This window comes from Neomonachus schauinslandi, chromosome 15 (assembly GCF_002201575.2).
Source record: "Neomonachus schauinslandi chromosome 15, ASM220157v2, whole genome shotgun sequence".
Lineage (NCBI taxonomy): Eukaryota > Metazoa > Chordata > Mammalia > Carnivora > Phocidae > Neomonachus > Neomonachus schauinslandi.
In genome coordinates, this window is record NC_058417.1 from 20,259,140 (window position 1) to 20,278,376 (window position 19,237).

The 19,237-nt window shown below is 39.9% G+C and overlaps 1 protein-coding gene across 1 annotated transcript in view; it reads right to left on the bottom strand.

Moving 5' to 3' along the window:
* The window catches only part of MYO1D (myosin ID), a 380,578-nt gene that overhangs the window by 208,998 nt on the left and 152,343 nt on the right, over window positions 1–19,237 (bottom strand). Inside the window, exon 15 of the mRNA XM_021704452.2 lies at window positions 8,561–8,727. Coding sequence (XP_021560127.1) covers window positions 8,561–8,727 — 167 coding nt within the window. The remainder of the gene's footprint in view (window positions 1–8,560; window positions 8,728–19,237) is intronic.

Here is a 19,237-nt window from a genome sequence, read left to right on the forward strand (position 1 = left end):
GGAAAACAATCACAAAACAAACAAATCCTTACTAGTATTTTTATTGGGTTCCCACATTAAATTCATTAAATTTATCTATGATGTTGAATCATCCTATCTAAGAACAAGGGATGTCTTTCCACTTGTTCAAGTCTACTTTTGTGCCTCCTGGGAGTCTTTAAATGGTCTTTGTTGGGCTTCACACATTTCTTGCTGAGATACCTAAGTGGCTTCTGATCCCTTCTTCTTGATGGATCTCTCTTTTCTGAGCTTCCATGATAGCATGATCTCCCTGATGTCCGTCTGTCTCTCTGGATATTTCTTCTTGATCTCATTTGCTGGCTACTGCTCCTCCATTACTGGGCCCTCAAATGTTGGAGGACCCCAAGGCTCATATCAGGTCCTCTTCTATGTACAACCTCCCCACGTCACCTCATCTACTCCATCCACTTTATTTTTCAATTCATGAATTTTCCATAGCCCAGCTCTGAGTTCTGAGCTTTAGATGCATACATCCAATGCCCACATAAGTCTTGAGGGCGTCTTACATTTCTTTCACTTTCCCACCTCAGTGCCCACAGTTACTAGACCCAGAATCCTGGGAATTGTTATTTGATCCCTTCTCTCCTCTATCTGTCCTTCTAATTCATCAACAAATCCTATTGGGCTTACCTCTAAAATATATTTAAAATTCAACTACTCTCATTTTTACTGCCACAATCCTAATCCAAGCCACCATCAAGCTTAGTACAATAGACTCCTGAATTGTTTTCCAGTTCCTCCCCAATCCATTCTGCAGGCTCAGCTGCCACAGGACTTTTCTAGAAAGCCTTACATCATTTTTATCTTTTACTGCTCTCCCCCTTCAGCACTATACTCCAATCACATTGGCCTTCTTTAGGGTCCTGTAGTGTGGTTGCCTCTTTCTTCCTTTAGAGCCTTTGCACATGCTGTTCCCATTGCCTGGATGCTTTTTAATCTACTACTTCAAAGCCTGGCTCCTGCTTATCCTTTAGACTTTTACTGTCTTCTTTCATCAACCATCAACCTCCATTACTCCTCTCTATACATTTAAAAGCTTACTCACTTGCCAGATAGGGAGAAACCAAATGAAAGAGTTCAAATATGAAGAGAAAAATAATATCACATGAAAAAAGGAAACAAAATCAGAATCATCCCAAATTCATTATAACACTAGAATAAGAGTCAACATTTGGGCTATAATACAGGTAGTCATGGTGTGTTTGAAATTTTCGGCATACCGCAGAAGCTGGAAGCAACCCCCCACCACACTGCTCAGCCAAGGTGCTCTTCCTTTCTTCCTAATGGTAAAATGGCAAGACCCCAGTTCTCCCACAAACCAGCATCCTGAACTTGTGAATTAAAAAGCTGAACTCATCTGCTTCCTGACAACTAGTATTATCTCCCTGAAAGACTCACACAACTTTTAAGGTTATCAGAACATTTAAAATCCTTCTCTCTTTTTTCAATAAAATAAATGAAAATAAAGAAAAGTGACAAGTAAAAATGGAGGTTCAAACCTAGCTTTAAAAAATCTGCAGAATCTAAAAGCAAAAATTTACAGTGGAAAATGTTACTTTTTCTCTTGCCAGCATCAGAACCATTAGTCCAATACACACTGTCTATCCCACCCTACGTCCCACTATTAACTAGTTCAATTGGTGTGATAGTAAAATAACACGGCCATCTCCCAATCAGAACACATTCATCTTACGTAAAGCTGAAGATAAAGACAGTCTGCAGAGTAGACATAGGCTATTTTCCCAGACGCATATCCCACGGCCTCATACAGCACCCTTCCTGGATGATTCTAGAGAGGACCTAATCTCGACTTACATAATCATCAATCAGATAGACTTGACTTTCCACAATTCTGTCTTGTAAAAGGTAAGTTTAACACATTTATTGTGATTATTAATATGTGTCTAATGTCTCAACTTCTTTTATATTTTCTATCAGATGTGCCTTCTTGCTGTTGCTTTTTACTGTTTTTCTATTGGACAGACTGTTTTTCTTTTTTTTAAATTTAATTTTATTATGTTATGTTATTCACCATACATCACATCATTAGTTTTTGATGTAGTGTTCTGTGATTCATTGTTTGTGTATAACACCCAGTGCTCCATGCAATACATGCCCTTCTTAATACCCATCACCGGGCTAACCCATCTCCCTGTCCCCCTCCCCTCTAAAACCCTCAGTTTGTTTCTTAGGGTCCATAGTCTCTCATGGTTCATCTCCCCCTCTGATTTCCCCTATCTTTTTTTTTTTTAAACATATAATGTATTATTTGTTTCAGAGGTACAGATCTGTGATTCAACAGTCTTGCACAATTCACAGCGCTCACCATAGCACATACCCTCCCCAATGTCTATCACCCAGCCACCCCATCCCTCCCACCCCCCACCACTCCAGCAACCCTCAGTTTGTTTCCTGAGATTAAGAATTCCTCATATCAGTGAGATCATATGATACTTGGACAGAATGAATTTTCTTTATTTCATTTTATTTTCTCCTTTGATTTGAAAGCCATCCCTTCAATTGTGAGGCACTGCACTGATGGTAGGCTCAGGAGGCAAGGGCCTGAGTCCAAACAGGGCTCCCACTTGCCACGACGTGGCTCTGTGACCTGGGGCAAGTTACTCAACCTTTGGGTGCCTCCATTTCCTCATCTGCATAAAAATGGGAGATGCCATCTTCTCCTTATCTGGAAGTCACCTCCAGTGACTTACTACCTACTACGCCGTAGGGCACTCAAATCAGTGCCTGGGATATGCAGTGAGCAACTCACAGTGTTAGCCACCGTTATTATCATTGTCTTAAAATTTTTCATATATATAAAAAGTAAATTTTTTAATATATAAAAAGTATGTATATATGAAAATATATGCTTATTTTTTCCTGTCTAGTTAATTATATCTCTATCCTTCCCATAAACAGTACAAAAGTCTTTACTTCTCTGTACTTTTCACTCCAATTTTCATTTTTGTTTCAGATTTTTACCAGACTTTTTCCCACTTACAATGGATACATGTTTAGACTTAAAAGTTTCACTGCTTTATTTGTTCAATATTACTTTTTGCATTCCACTTTTCTCTTCTGCATTTATTTTTCCTTTTGCTCCAGAAGATTTTTCAGAGGATCTCTGAATAGTAAATTTTTTGAGCCTATATATGTCAGAAAATATTTTTATTGTACTGACACTCTTGAATGATAATTTGGCATGGAATAAAGTTCTTTTTAAAAAAAAAAAAGATTTATTGATTTGAAAGAGAGAGAACTGCGAGTGGGGGAGGGGCAGAGAGTGAGAGAGAGAGAGAGAGAGAGAGGGAGAGGGAGAGAAAGAATCCTCAAGGAGACTCCCTGCTGAGCATGGAGCCTGATGCAGGGCTCCATCCCAGGACCCCAAGATCATGACCTGAGCCAAAATCAAGAGCCGGCCGTTCAACTGACTAAGCCACCCAGGCGGCCTGGCATGGAATAAAGTTCTAAGTATAAAGTTCATCCCCTCTCACTGTAAAGATATTGCTGCTTTGTCTATTTGCATCAAATGCTGCTAATGAGAAGTCTGATGTCTGTATGATTCTCATTCCCTGGTAGTACTCTGTCTTTTCTTGGGAGCTCTAAGTATTTTCCTTTATCGCTAACATTCTAAAAGTGAAGATAATGTACTTAATTTCATTTTTAAAAAATTCACATGCTTTCCACTCTGTGTATTCTTTGAATTTGAAGATTTGTCTTTTTTCAGTTCAGGAAAATTCCTGGCCACTATTTGTTCAAGTGCTACTTCTCCCCTCTTCTCTCTCTCCTTTCCTTCGGGTGCTCCTGTTGAACAGCTGTTGGCACTTCTGGATCGACCTTACATACTGCTTGAGCTCTGCTATCTCCCATCTCTCTTTTTCTTTGTGATGAAATCTGCAAGAACTCTTCAACTTGATCTTCCAGTTTACTAATGTGCTTTTTAAAAGAGGTTTAGTTTAATTTTTTAAAATTGTGGTAAATTTTACATACAGTAAAATGCACACATTTAGGTATACAGTTTAACAAGTTTTGGAAAATGTATACACTCATGAAATTGACACCCCATCAAGATGCAGAACATCTCCATAATCTCAGAAAGTGCCCTCTTTCCCTTCCCATCAGTTCCCCCACTCCAGAACTGACCACGGTTCTGATTTCTGTCTGTTCTTGAACTTCATATAAGTGGCAGCATACAGTATGTATTCTTTGGTGACTATCCTTTGTTCACATAATGTGCTATTCATTCATGTTGCTGTATCAGCCATTCATTCCCTTTAACTCTGGTTAGCAGCCACTGTGTGATTATGTGACACGTTGCTGACTCATTCTCCTGCTGATGGACAATGCTCTCTTCAGTTGTGTTTAATCTGATTTTCATTTTCCAAATCTCCATTTTTTTTTTTATTTGACAGAGACAGTGAGAGCAGGAACACAAGCAGAGGGAGTGGGAGAGGGAGAAGCAGGCTTCCCGCTGAGCAGGGAGCCTGATGTGGGACTCGATCCCAGGACTCTGGGATCATGACCTGAGCCAAAGGCAGCCACTTAACGACTGAGCCACCCAGGCGCCCTAATTATTTTTCCTAATAATTACCTGTTCTTGTTTCTGACTTCATATTCCTATTCTAGGACCATAATTCTCTCCTTTATCTCTCTGAAAATATTAAACAGGCTAATTCCAATGCCATTTACTCCTTGCTCTGGTTCCTCAGCGGGTAAGGTTTGGCATCTGCTGGGCTTACTGTCTCTTTTCCATTATCTGGTCTTTCTCAGACGTTTCACTATTATCCTATCTACTTCCACAGAGTCCTGTGTACGTCTTGGCCTTGGCTGGCCTCTTGTAACATGGCGACTTTTGCTTCATGGGTGTCAGCTGTCATGCCTATGATATCCCCCTTGCAGCTACTGAGGTGTCCCTTGTCCTGGCCATTGCGGCCACCTCCTGGTGCTGCAGCTGTGGCCAGCTCCACAGAAACAGGACATGCAGCGTGGTTTCCTGAATGGCAAAAGCAGTCTTTCCTAAAAACTGCGACCTTGGCTTACTCCTGGGTCTTCACAATTGCTTCACTTCGTATTTAGGAGGGAGTCACATTTCCAAGGTTCATTGAGACTCAAACCCCTTCTTGATTCCATAGTGTGGCTGTGCATTTTCTTGGTTTTAAAGATACATAATTTACATTATTTGGGGATGTTCTTGGAGTAGAAATGGATTTAGCCTTACGCCACTAAGACCACCATATTTGAAATTCACAGGTTCCTTTGAACTTTTCTATTGTATTTTTATGTGTGTATTAGAAAACATATTCCAATCCTTATAGCATGTCTCCCATGACAAGAAACAAACACACCAAAACCTCCTGAGTTGAATGTAAAAGATATGGATGCACTTGCAAAATTCCTTGTCTCCTCCAAGTCAGGCTTGCTTACTGTTCTCTTACCTTAGCTACTTGCCACAGCTTCCCTTTGTCTCATGATAAAATATTTTCGGTTCAGCCCCATCCTATAGTTACCCTGTTCCACCCTGCTCACGCCAGTATTTAACATCTGCTGATTTTTTATGGGTGATAACAAAAAACCAAATTCTGTGACCGAGCAATTGCTAGAATTCTAAGCATAATAACAAGAGACTAGAAATCTTTCTAATATAATTTGACATTGTTTGAAATCAAGACTCAGAATGCACACATCTCTACTCATGAAAACATTCCAACTCTACAGCCTCAATAAGCAAATGAAAAACCAAATCTAAAGGACAGTGTGATTTCAATAAGGAAAATGGTCAGTTTTGAGCATAACCTTTTGATCAGTGTAAAATGAAGTTTGAATTTTCCAGGCCACTGCGCTTTATTCATTCTAAGAGTCTCCATTCAGTGCAACCCCTTTCACTTCTGTGCAAAAGTAGCTGAACACTGGTGGAGAAAACCAATAATGTTGGTGGTCTCACTGCCCATTGATAACCTCAGATCTCACACAGACACTCGGGTCTTCCTGACAGCAATCCTACCATACAAATCTGTGCTTTCCTACTCTCCAAAATGAGTATTCCCACTTCCCCTCAAACCTCCACACCACCTCCCCTCATCTCCACTCCCCCCCCTCTTGGCCTCGCCTCATGCTTGGTTAAGGAAACAGAAGCAATCAGATTGGAACATCATCTTTGCCATCTGCGGACCTTTAAGCCTTTCTGTGTCTGTATTCATATTCTCTGCCTTTTGTCCTGTTGCTATGGGGGAAGTGTCCCTACTCCTACCTAACGCTGACAAACCTTCCACTTGTGCGTGGGATTCTGAGCCTTGCCTTCTCAAGGATATTATGATGATGACAATGACCTCCCTTGGTCCTGCGCCTCTGGGTTCTCCCTCTGTTCTGAATCAGCCCCACCTGCGTCTGTTTCCTAGTGTCTCCTGACCTCACACCCCACATTCTTCCCTGCCCTCATTCACAGCACACATTCTTGAGTTGTCTACAGGTGCCCAGCTTCTCACTTCACTTCCCAACCTGTTCAAATCAGGCTCTGCCCAGCCATTTCTCCCTTGGCCGCTATGTTGCCAGATCTAATGCTGAAGCTTCTACCTTTGTCTTACTTGACGACTTGACTGCACAGCAATGTGCGATATGGTAACTACAGTTTTCTTCTTGAAATGATGTCTTCTCTTGGCTTCTGTGACATAACCCTTTTCTGGTATCTCCTCTATCTCATTGGTGGCTCCTTTTCTTCTCTTTGGTGGTTCCTTCATGTCAGATCACAAACCTAAGTGTTTGAATGGGCCTCGTTCTCTTCTCTATCCAGTTCTGAGACTTTATACGTCATTTCTAGACTAATAACTCCAGCATCTCTATCTCCAACCCACACTTCTTTCTGGATATGTGTATTTAATAGCTCATTTAATATTTCTACCTAGATTTTCAGTAGCCATTTCAAACCTAAAAGTCAAGAGACAAACCTTGATTCCATCCTTGCCCCTGTTCCATGACCTCTTCCTCAAGTTTCTCTTACCCAATCTTATCTCAGCAAATGGTATATGCTTACCCATGCCAAAATCTAATTGTGATCCTTCACTCCTCTCTCTCTCCCTCCTCTCTTATCTAGCCAATCCATGAGCAAGCCTGGTCAACCTTCCCCTAAAACATATCCCAAATCTGTCCACTACCCTTGCATCTACAATCATCTCTTGTTCAAGGCATGAACAAGCCCCCTCTCCCAGTCTCCCACAGTAACATCCCTAAATGTCTCCTTGCTTCCTATCCACACAGCAGTCACAGTATCTCCTCAAACAGCCATAAGATTAGGTTGCTCCCTGCTTAAAATCCACCAATGGGTTCCTGCCAGATTTAGTCAAAATCTAAACTGTTTAGTCTGGATTATAAAACTCGACATGATCTGGCCCCTGTCCACCTCTCTGATCTCATCTCACACCCCTGCCCTGTCACTGAGCAGCCTCCAGCCACACGGCTACGCTTGCTACCTAACACACCACACTCACTACCACAACTGAGCCTCTCCTTCACTGTTCCCTCTGCCCCACCTGCTGTTCCCTCTGATGTTCGCATGGCTGGCTCCTTCCTGCCATTATTATCTCCTTAGAGACTCTTCTGAGCACCCAATATTTTATCTATTTATTCATATTCTGTGGCATCTGTAGTCTCGAACACAGGAAATGTTCAGTAAATATTTTTAGATAAATGAACAGAAGGAATTTAAAGGGACTTTATGAGTCCCAGTTGTCAACTATCATTATTATTACTAACAATAAATAACAGGAGCAATGATATCTTACATATATTGAATGACTGCTATATGCCAGGTTCCATTCTAACTGCTTCATACACACATACACACACAGACACACACACACAATCTCATTTAATTCTCCAGCAACCCTAAAAAGTAGTTGTTATTATTATTACCTCATTTTTTAACACATGAGGAAACAGAGGCATGGAAAGATAATGTAATTTGCCCATGGTCAAAAAGCCAAGAAATGGCAAAGCCAGGATTCAAATCAGGTAGACTAACTGCACGGTCTCCATGATTAACTGCTTAATATTTTGTTATTATGGTAATTACTAATATCGGTAAGGACAGACAGCATTAACTGAACATCTACTATGTGTCAGGCACCTAGCTTTTTTTACTTAGGTTAACTTAATCCTCACAACAACAGCCTTACAGGTAGTGTTATTAAACTCATTTTACAGATGGAGAAACAAAGTCAAAGACGTTAAATTTCTAGCCCAAGATCACACAGCAAATGAGTGGCATACCCAAGATTCCAACCTAGATGTGACTCTGAATCTAGGTTCTTTCTACCAAACTACAACACCCACATTTTTCCCCCACAGAATGAATCTTTCCTCATGGTCTATAAACCATAAACTCAGGGAGACTCTTGTGCTGAATGAGAAAGTTTTTCATATTTGCCGTTCCCTTGACTCTTACTCATTTGGCAAATATTCAGAGTATTTAATCTGTGCTAATGCACTGTCCTACATGGGGAGGACCCCAGATTTGTCGATGTCTGTCAGGGTTCTTTATTCTCACCTGTGAAGAAACTTCTCGTATGTCTGGCGGAAGGCAAACCCCGCCCGCCGCACCCTCACGTTTTCCAGTAGTCCAAGATACTCTACTTGGTGCCGACAGCGCTCATCATCAAATATCTGTGGGGATTTCTTGTCATTGGGTTTGATGCAACGTACATAATAGGGCTCCTAAAGAAATAAATCAGCAAATGGTAAGTTTCACTGGAGAAAAATCCCAAACTAAGGACTCTAACATGTAATTAGTGTTAATTGTGTCAAATTAAGCTCAGTGCCTCTAATTTCTCAGACATATACTTGTGAATAAAGTAGTTATTCTTCCTTTCCCTTCAAGATTGGGAGTTCTTGTGCATCTAGCTAAAATTTTGTTTTATTATATTTTAGGAATTCATCAGGAACTGCAAAAAGGGGATAAAACTAAGGAGTAAATAATTGAGATGTATAAACATTGAGTTTATGTGTATTTATGAAAAGATGGTTAAAAAGGAACAGAAAGAGTAATTTAATAGAAAGAGGCAGGAGCCATGAAAAAGATGAACTGCAATGAAGAACATAAAACGTAAGCCCAGCTCTGGCACACAGTAGGTGCTCTGTAAGCGTCAGCTGCCATCATGGCCACCATCCATCGTCATTGTCATCATCCTCACCATCATCACGTTAGTTTGTGCTTTTGAAAAAGAGATTAAAACTTGTAAGTAGAGAAGTTACAAAACCTCCTGTAGGTGTCACTGACTCTAAGAAAGAGCCTACCAAGAAAGCCCTCCCTCTGGGCCAATTAAGTTTTCTACCATGCATTAGATCATAACTCCTTTTAAGTATAAAACTGTGCCGGTGTAAGACAGATCCTGGTTTGCTGAAGGTAACAAATTCTCACTGGATGAATCAAGGTCAAACGTATCCTACTTACCAGAGCAAAGAGTTACTTTCCCTTCTCTGATCTATAACCTATCAGACACACACAGATGCACTTTATTTAAGAGATAGAGTCCTCTGTAGATAGGCGATTTTGAGCTCTACTGAGGGCTGGAGGTAAAAGGAAGTAGTCAATAATTTAAGAAATAAGAGAGATTTGAAGAATGTGAAGTTACTTGCATTCTGAACAGAGTGGGTTTTCAACATCTACACAGGAAGCTCCAAGGACAGATTTATCATGCTGCATTCCTTGGTGGAAAAAATGCCACTTTTTTTCCTTTTTCAAGGCCCTGCTATGTTCATTTCCTATTGCTGCCACAGCGGATTACCACTGAAACTGCTTAAAAGCACAAAGTTGAACAAAAATAAAAATGGCCGCACTAATGCTTCAGCGAAGCTCAATTTTAAAGTAACCTTTTCCCTCTCTTCCGCAAAGCTCCCCTCCTCCCTTCTTAGCCTTTTGTTTCAGGAACCTGGTACCACCCTAAAGACATGATGAAGGAGGCTGGTAGCACCTACACAATTCCTGTCAAACCCGGCTAGATCCTATATTTCCCTATAAACCACCCAGCCCCTTCCTCCCGTAGGGTTTGCAGTTTTTGAAGGCCATGGCCTGTGCAGCCTCCTTTGCCCCGCAAAGCAAAAAAGCTCTCATTCCTCTTTATCTCAAACTCTGTCTTTTGCCTTGTACTTTGGCTCCAAAGCACGGAGGTCAGTTTTCTACACCACCACAAATCTAGTGGCTTAAACCAACACAAATATATTCTCATAGAACTCTGGAGGTCAGCAGTCTGAGATGGGTCTCACCGGGCTAAAAATCCAGGCTGTGATCTTCTAGAGACTCTTAGAGAGAATGCACTTTCTTAATCTTTTCCAGCTTCTAGAGGCTGCCCACATTCTTTGGCCTGTGGCCTCCTTCCATCTTGAAAGCCAGTAATGGCCTGTTAAGTCTTTCAAATGATACTATCTCCCTGGTTCTGACTCTTCTGCATTCCTCTTTCCCTTTGAAGGACTCTTAAATTTACAAAGGTCCTACCTGGACAATGCAGGATAATCTCTTTAAGTTCAGAACCAGCAATCTTAACTCCACCTGCAACCTTCATTCTACCTTGCCATTCAACATAACATGTTTACAGGTTCTGGGGATTAGGGCATGGGTAACCTTGGGAGGCTGTGGTATAATAATAATAATAATAATAATAATAATAATAATAATAATAATATCATCTCCATCTCTCTCCCTCTCTTTCTCTCTGGACTTTGTCACAGGTCCTAGCATAGAACTTCTAAAACCTTTGGAATTTCCTCAGTGGTAAGAGTGTCTTTGTTATGCTAATGAGGTGACTCCTGCCCAGTTCCCAGATAGCTTCAGGATGCGGGGTGGGCATCAAAAAAACCCTCCATAGGATTAGAGAAGGGACTTTCAGCAACCTGATCTCCACAGAAGGAAGGCTGGAGGTTGAGTCCAGTCATGGGCTAATGACTTACTCAATCATGCTTATGTAATAAAACCCTTATTTAAAAAAACCGTCATTCAAAAAAACACTCAAGACACCGAGGCCCCAAAGAGCTTTTTGGTTGGTGAACATATCAATGTACAGGGAGGGTGATGTAACCTGTCTCCATGGGGAGAAGCTCTTGCTCTCTGGATGTCCAGACCTCCCAGACCTTGTCACTGTGTGCATCTCTTCATCGGGCTGTTCCAGGTAGTGGTAGAACTGAACTGAATTGTAGAACACTCCGTCCATCAGTGTCTGAGAACCGGTGTTGAAATGCAGAGGCCATTACTCTGCCTACAACACCTGCCTTTTTTCATCACACTGTGGTAGCTTTAAAGACAGGACCACAATATTTCGCTGGACTTCCCAATGAAGAGGTGAATTTTCCACCTCACTCCTGGTATCTGGGCTGGCCCTGTGACTTGTCTTAACCAAAAGAATATGGCAGAAGTGATACTGGGTTACTCGTGGACACTCAGCCTTGAGGTGCTTTGAACTTTTGGAATACTTCTTCCATCACGTGAAGAAACCCAGGACTAAAAACTATATGAAGAAAGAGGCCAAGTTATCCAGTCATTCAGCCATGGCATTTGGGGAGCCATTTTAAACCATTTAGACTTGGTGAGCCCCGGTGAGACCAGACAAACCGGCTAGTCAACCCACCAAATCATGAGACACAATAAATTGCTGTTGTTCTAGGTACTACATTTTAGGGTGATTTGTTATGAATTAATAGACAACTGATACTTCTTCCCTATTCTGGAACACCAATCCCTGGCTTAGGTATTAAGCAGAGATTTGATATTATTACAAAGTACAAGCAGAATCTTACTTTAGAAAATAGTGATAGGTGACCACATGTTCATGAATCTCTAATGATTTTCAAATGGAAGATTTATACGGGGAGATTGTGGCTCACTTTTTAAAAGTTTAAATAAATTTAAAACAAACTTAATGGGATGGGGAAGGCAGGGAGGGGGTACTATTTACTTGAGGATTTTCTGCAAGTTTCCTGGGATATGGGACCTTTACTGCTTGACAAATAAACTGAAAGAAGTATCACTGAGCACAGCAAATATCAAAATGCTGCTAGATCTATCTGTATACTTTGGCAGTGGTGTAACAGAATAAAAAACACACAGAATGAGGACACTTGGGTATTCGTTGTTTCTGCTCTTAACTAGCTATGATAAAGTCTCTCTGGACCTAATAACCTAATTTAGGAAAACAGGATATTAGGGCTTCCATGTTAGTAATGACAGATTAGGTAATTTAAACCAACACCCATGCTGGGGACATGTGAGATAGGCAATTAAAATATACGAAAAACACCTGCTTAAAGACAGCAGAGAATTAAATTACGGGACCAGAATCTAGGAGGAGGAGGATGCCATGCAAGTTGCCAGGTTTGAGGCCTCCTTTTCCCCTGGGGAATTTACCAACTCCAGAGGAAGTGGATGGGATCTAAGCAGAGGTTGTGATAGCCTCATAAGGCTAGTGGGAAAGAGATCAGAGAGTAGGGCCTGAAAAGGAGGTCATGGGTAAACCCCTCTCACTCTGGGATGGGATCCAAAAAGGCTGCCACTAGCAACGAGGGTGAGTCAGAAGTAGGCACTCTCTCACAGAGACTTGAAATTGGAGCAGCTGATTTGAAATACTAGTGCTCTTAGCTGCTTAAAAGGAGCAAAAGTCAATCTTTACTGGAGAAAGATTACATAAACTTGGGTCTCCACTTATTTCTATAAACAATTTTGCCAATATAACGTTGGGAGCAAAATAAAAATTAACCAGACACATAAGGAACCAAGATAACAAGAATGAGAAACAGCAAAACATATAAAATAAACAGACCTGCAGAAATCCAGATATTGGAGTTATCAGAGATAATAAAATAACTATGCTTACCGTGCTAAAGATGACAGAAGACAATATTGAGAATTTTTTAGAGAACCAGAAACTATAAAAAAGAACCAAATCAAATGCATAACCTAGGACTGAAAAATACAATGATGGGAATTGAGAAGTCAGTGGACCAGTCTTTGAATGTATTTCTGGGAAGAAATTTCCAAGAATGAAGCACGGAGAGATGAAAAGATGAAATGACAGAGAGGTTAGGAGGCATAGCAGACACAGCGGGACGGCCTGCAGAGGAGACAGAAGAGACAGAGGCAGGACTTGAAGAGCTAACAGCCAAGAACCTGGCAAAACTGATAAAAAACAATCAAACAGTGACAAACTGAAGAAGTCCTACAAATTATGAGCAGGATTAAAAAAAAAAATTGACACCTAGGAACGCTGTAGTAAAACTTCGGAATACCGAAGCAAAGCAGCCAGAGGAGAAAAGATCCGTTACCTCAGGAGCAACAGACTGACAGCTGACTTCTCACAAGAAACAATGGCATCCAGAAGACAAAGGAGTATTATCTTTGAAGTAAGGAAAGAACTGCCAATGTAGAATTCTGCACCCAGCAAAAATATTCTTCACAAGTGAAAACAGTACACAATATTTACAGGTAAACAAAACCAGAGACTCTGTCAACAACAGATCTCAAATGTAACAGGATGAAATTCAGGGATAAGAAAAATGGTCCCAGATAGTCAGTGATACAGAAAGAGGAAAAAAGAAGTGATAAATGAGTAAATCTAAACAGATACTGACTATATGTAGTAGTAACAGCAATGATATGATGTCATCATTTTGCTGGCTACACATACAATTAAAATACATGACCAAAATAGCACAGATGTTGAGAGGAAGGCAGATGGAATTATAACATTTTATGGACCCCCCACCCCCCAAAAATGTTTTGTGGACCTTCCATCTTCCAGGAAGGAGGTAAAAGTACCAAATTATATTAGATTTTTATATTGAAGAGTGGAATTATAATCAATCAAATAACCACCAAAACAATATTATGATATAAATCTTCCAAAATAACAAAGGGAATAATAAAAAATAATTGCAACACTGAGTGGCAGGGGTCAGAGGGTCACGTTCTGACTCAAAAGACTCACAGGCCACACTTGGCATGTGTTTACTCAGGACAAAAACATGGCTTGCCAAGAGAAGTGTCACAGCCCCTTGCAGCTGTCCAAACACAGTTAGGTGACAGCTTAGGGGCAAAGAGATAAGATCCACATTGGGAGGGTATGGAAAGTGCCCTTGGTTTAAAAGCCTCATGCCCCACAGTATCCAATATCCCTTTCAAATAGATCTGAAGACATAGCATCCAGGGTCCTCAAAAGGGACATGCTTAATACATGAGTCCCCATATTCAGGGAAGCCCAAATATGTCATCCCCACATACATTTCTTATTCTCCCAGCAGAGATGCAATTTACAAACAGGGGTAATTTTTATCATAAGCAATACTGTGTACTAATACTGTCGATATACATCTTACTACATTAATGGGAACAGAGCTAGAAATTTAATGGAGGGTTAATTGTTGAGCAGAAGGAACAGAATTTTGTTAACCTTTTGCCCACAATGACCAATTAAAAAGAAAGTTACAAAGGAAAGAAAAAGAAATACAGAAGCATCAAATAGGAAACACTAATGAGACAGTCAATTTAAATGCAACTACATTAAAAGCATAGAAACTACATTATAGAAAACTAAAAGTAATGTAGAGTAATGGACTAAGTGATATATTCAAAAGACAAAGATTGTCAGCTTGCATAAAAAAGCAAATCTTATTTACTATACGCTACTTACAAGGCACATACTTGAAACATAAGGATACGGAAAGGTTGAAAGTAAAAGAGTGGAAAAAGATATACCATGCAAACCCTGGCCACAAAAGAAGGTGGTGTTAACTATTTATTCATGCAAAGCTGACTTTAAGGCAAAAAGCAGTACAGAAATAGGCATTTCATAATGATAAATAACTCAAATACTAGGAAGAAATAATAGTTCTAATTTGAATAAGCCTAAATAAATTCTTAAAATATCCAAAGCCAAAACAGAAAGTACAAGGAAAAGCAGACAAATTCAGAATCACAGTAGATTTTGTCACATTTTGGCACTGACAAAACAAAAACATTAGTAAGAATGCAGAAAAATCGGACAACAGTATGAGTAGCAGACTTGACCTGATAGGTGTGTATAGAGTACAGTGCAAATTATTTTTATATATATAAACAAAATATATACATAAAGAAAATTTAACAAATTTCTAAGGACTGAAATCACACAGAGTATATTATATCCTCTGAATGAATGAGATTAAGCTAGAAATCAAGGGAAAAAATAATTAGAAAATCTTACAGGTTTGGAGATTAAGAAAATAATTCTAAATGACCTTTGGGTCAAAAAGAAAATTAGAGCATAAATTTAGAAATACTTGTAACTCAATAGTTCATACAATTATGTGGGCAAAGCAATCTTTGTATAATATATCATTTGACTAGTAAAAGTAACTTTACTCAACAGAAACCAGTTAAATGGAATTTTACCAATATTAACTGATTTGCACAGGAAGTGTGAACACTGGATTAGATGCTAATGACCAACTAAGGGCTGGGGGAATGCCCTTCCATCCTGTTTGGTAATATAAAAATCTCCAGTTATGGAATCCAGTGGAAATACTTTCTCTATATTTAATCAGCATTCTGCCTCAATTTATAAATGCCGCCTCCTCTCTCATTTATAAATATCCAGACTGACTCAGCCTAAGAAATCCTAAATTTGACAAATTCAAGTGTTACTTATAAAGGTTAAACTGCAAAAGTTAATACTGATCTCGTTCTCTTGCACATTTTAACCGGTTTCTCCCTATATTTTATGGAAAACATTATTTGTGAAAGTACACCAGTTGGTATATGTAGTAGCCAGAAGATACCGTATTTAGACATTAGCCCATTTAACTTGCTTTGAACACTGCCAAATAGAGTCACAGGGCAGATTCAAGTTCATTTAATAATTCACTGACCATCTGCTTAGGGTGTGCTTTATTAGGTATCAAGGGGTATATCAAATTAGTAGAATTCACTCCCTGTATTTAAAAGACCGAGAATCTAGGTGGAGAGACAAGACATGCATTAACACACTGTAGATTCTGAAACCAGCTGAGGAAGTCAGGACTTCCACTTCTGGTGGTGCAGGACTAAGCAACACCATCAATCTTCCTGATAACTTCACTAGGGAAAGTGCTAGACAGATATGGGGTGGGGGAGAATCTTAAAATGCATCAAAGAGCTAATAAGATAACTGAGTTAAGAATAAGACTAAAATCCAAAGGGATGAGGCCAGCCTTCAGAGCTGCTCTCCTCTGGACAGACAGCCTTGTGGGGCCAGGGGGCTGCAGGCTGGAACCCAAGGCCATGGAGAAGGGACAGTGGTCTGCAATCCTGAGGAGCTAACGCTGGGAGTCCAAGGGGAATGGAAAACAATCTGGCCCATCGCTAAGCCACTCCAGGCCCTGAACTTGGATTGAAGTGATCCCAGATTGTCAGAATTTGTCTGATAAATCTTTTTAAACTTTCAGCTCTTCTGGATTCTTTGTCTTTGATTTGATTTGACAATTTTTATCCATTTTTACATTCAATGTAATCACTAGTATGCTTGGGTTTCTTTCTACCATCTTAATTTGTTCTGGCTTTCCTATGTTCTTTTGTCTCCTCTTTCCTGTGTTTTTTAGAACAGATTATTTGCTTCTCATTCTGGCTCTGCTTCCCCCCGCCCCACAACTAGTTTAGAAGTTATAACTTCATTTCTATTCTTTTCATGACTCCATGAGGACATTTAACCTGCATTTGTGTGTCATCAGGGTTATAAGCTAAGCAATATTTTTATTATTTTCCTGAATGACCACGGATCTTAAACACCTGAATTATAATCACCCACCCTTTCAGTTTATATGCTAGTGTTGTGCTATTTAATTCTAATCTGTATTTTTAATCCAATAAAATATTATTTTACAGTTTATTTATACACAGCCACCTTGACCAATTTCTTTGCCCTTCTTTTTGCATTTCAGGCTTTCATTTTATATACTCTTCCTCTGGCCTGATGTATATATCCTTTAGAATTTCCTCTAGGGTGCTTTTAACTCTTTTTTCTTTTTCAGAAAGATTCTTTATTGTGTCTTTGTTCTTTTTTTTTTTTTCCCTTAAGTAGGCTCCACACCCAGCGCAGAGCCCAATGCAGGGCTTGAACTCACGACCCTGAGACCAAGACCTGAGGTGAGATCAAGAGTCAGATGCTTAACCGACTGAGCCACTCAGGTGCCCCTACTGTGTCTTTGTTCTTGAAACATATATATTCTTGGCACAGAATTTTGGTTTACACTTTTTTTCTCTCAGACTCTAATTCTTTTAAGCAAATCTGCTTTTAATGCATTTTCTTAGCCTTTGATGTTCTGAGATTTCACAATGTGCTTAAATGCAGATTTCTTGTAATTTTTCCAGCTTGGGATATAGCAGAGTTCCTGACTCCCCAGAGTGTTATCCTTCATCACTGTTGAAATTCTCAGCAATATATTTCCCAATATTGCTCTGCCCATCCTCTCCTTTCCTTGGGTAACTCTGATTAGATGCACATTAGACCTTTTCATTTTATCTTCCATGTCTCTTAATAGTGTCTCTCTTTTTTTAACTTCTTGGTCTAAGTAGAATCCTGGATAATTTCCTTTATTCTTTTGTTCATTTCTCTATTCTCTCTTCAGCTTTGTCTAAACTGATGCTAAAACTGTTTCTTAATTTTAGTTTTTATTTCTATCAATTGCCTAGTTACTTGCTCTTTCTCATATTTTTAGGTCTTTGATTTCTTAAAACATATTAAACATTCTGATATTCTGTTTCTAATAATTCCACTCTAAGAAGTTTTCATGACTCTGAATCTTGTTTAGTCTGACTCTTGCACATGGTACTTTGTTTACGTGTGTAGGAATTCTTAATGGGAACCCCTTATTGTACTGAAAACGTTATCGGTGGAAATTCTTTAAGGTCTGGTATGAAGGTGGTTTCTTTTTTTTTTAAATTTTTTTATTGTTATGTTAATCCCCATACATTACATCATTAGTTTTAGATGTAGTGTTCTATGATTCATTGTTTGTACATAACACCCAGTGCTCCATGCAGAACGTGCCCTCCTCAATACCCATCACCAGGCTAACCCATCCTCCCACCCCCCTCCCCTCTAGAACCCTCAGTTTGTTTTTCAGAGTCCATCGTCTCTCATGGTTCGTCTACCCCTCCAATTTTCCCCCCTTCATACTTCCCCTCCTATCTTCTTTTTTTTTTTCTTAACATATATTGCATTATTTGTTTCAGAGATTCAACAGTCTTGCACAATTCAGAGCGCTTACCAGAGCACATACCCTCCCCAGTGTCTATCACCCAGTCACCCCATCCCTCCCACCCCACCCCCCACTCCAGCAACCCTCAGTTTGTTTCTTGAGATTAAGAATTCCTCATATCAGTGAGGTCATACGATACATGTCTTTCTCTGTTTGACTTATTTCGCTCAGCATAATACCCTCCAGTTCCATCCACGTCATTGCAAATGGCAAGATCTCATTCCTTTTGATGGCTGCATAATATTCCATTGTATATATATACCACCTCTTCTTTATCCATTCATTTGTCGATGGACATCTTGGCTCTTTCCACAGTTTGGCTATTGTGGACATTGCTGCTATAAACATCGGGGTGCACGTACCCTTTCGGATCCTACTTTTGTATCTTTGGGGTAAATACCCAGTAGTGCAATTGCTGGATCATATGGTAGCTCTATTTTCAACTTTTTGAGGAACCTCCATACTGTTTTCCAGAGTGGCTGCGCCAGCTTGCATTCCCACCAACAGTGTCGGAGAGTTCCCCTTTCCCTGCATCCCCGCCAACATCTGTCGTTTCCTGACTTGTTAATTTTAGCCATTCTGACTGGTGTGAGGTGGTATCTCATTGAGGTTTTGATTTGGATTTCCCTGATGCCGAGTGATATTGACCACTTTTTCATGTGTCTGTTGGCCATTTGGATGTCTTCTTTGGAAAAATGTCCGTTCATGTCTTCTGCCCATTTCTTGATTGGATTCTTTGTTCTTTGGGTGTTGAGTTTGATGAGTTCTTTATAGATTTTGGATACTAGCCCTTTATCTGATATGTCATTTGCAAATATCTTCTCCCATTCTGTCGGTTGTCTTTTCGTTTTGTGGACTGTTTCCTTTGCTTTGCAAAAGCTTTTTATCTTGATGAAGTCCCAATAGTTCATTTTTGCCCTTGTTTCCCTTGCCTTTGGCGATGTTTCTAGGAAGAAGTTGCTGCGGCTGA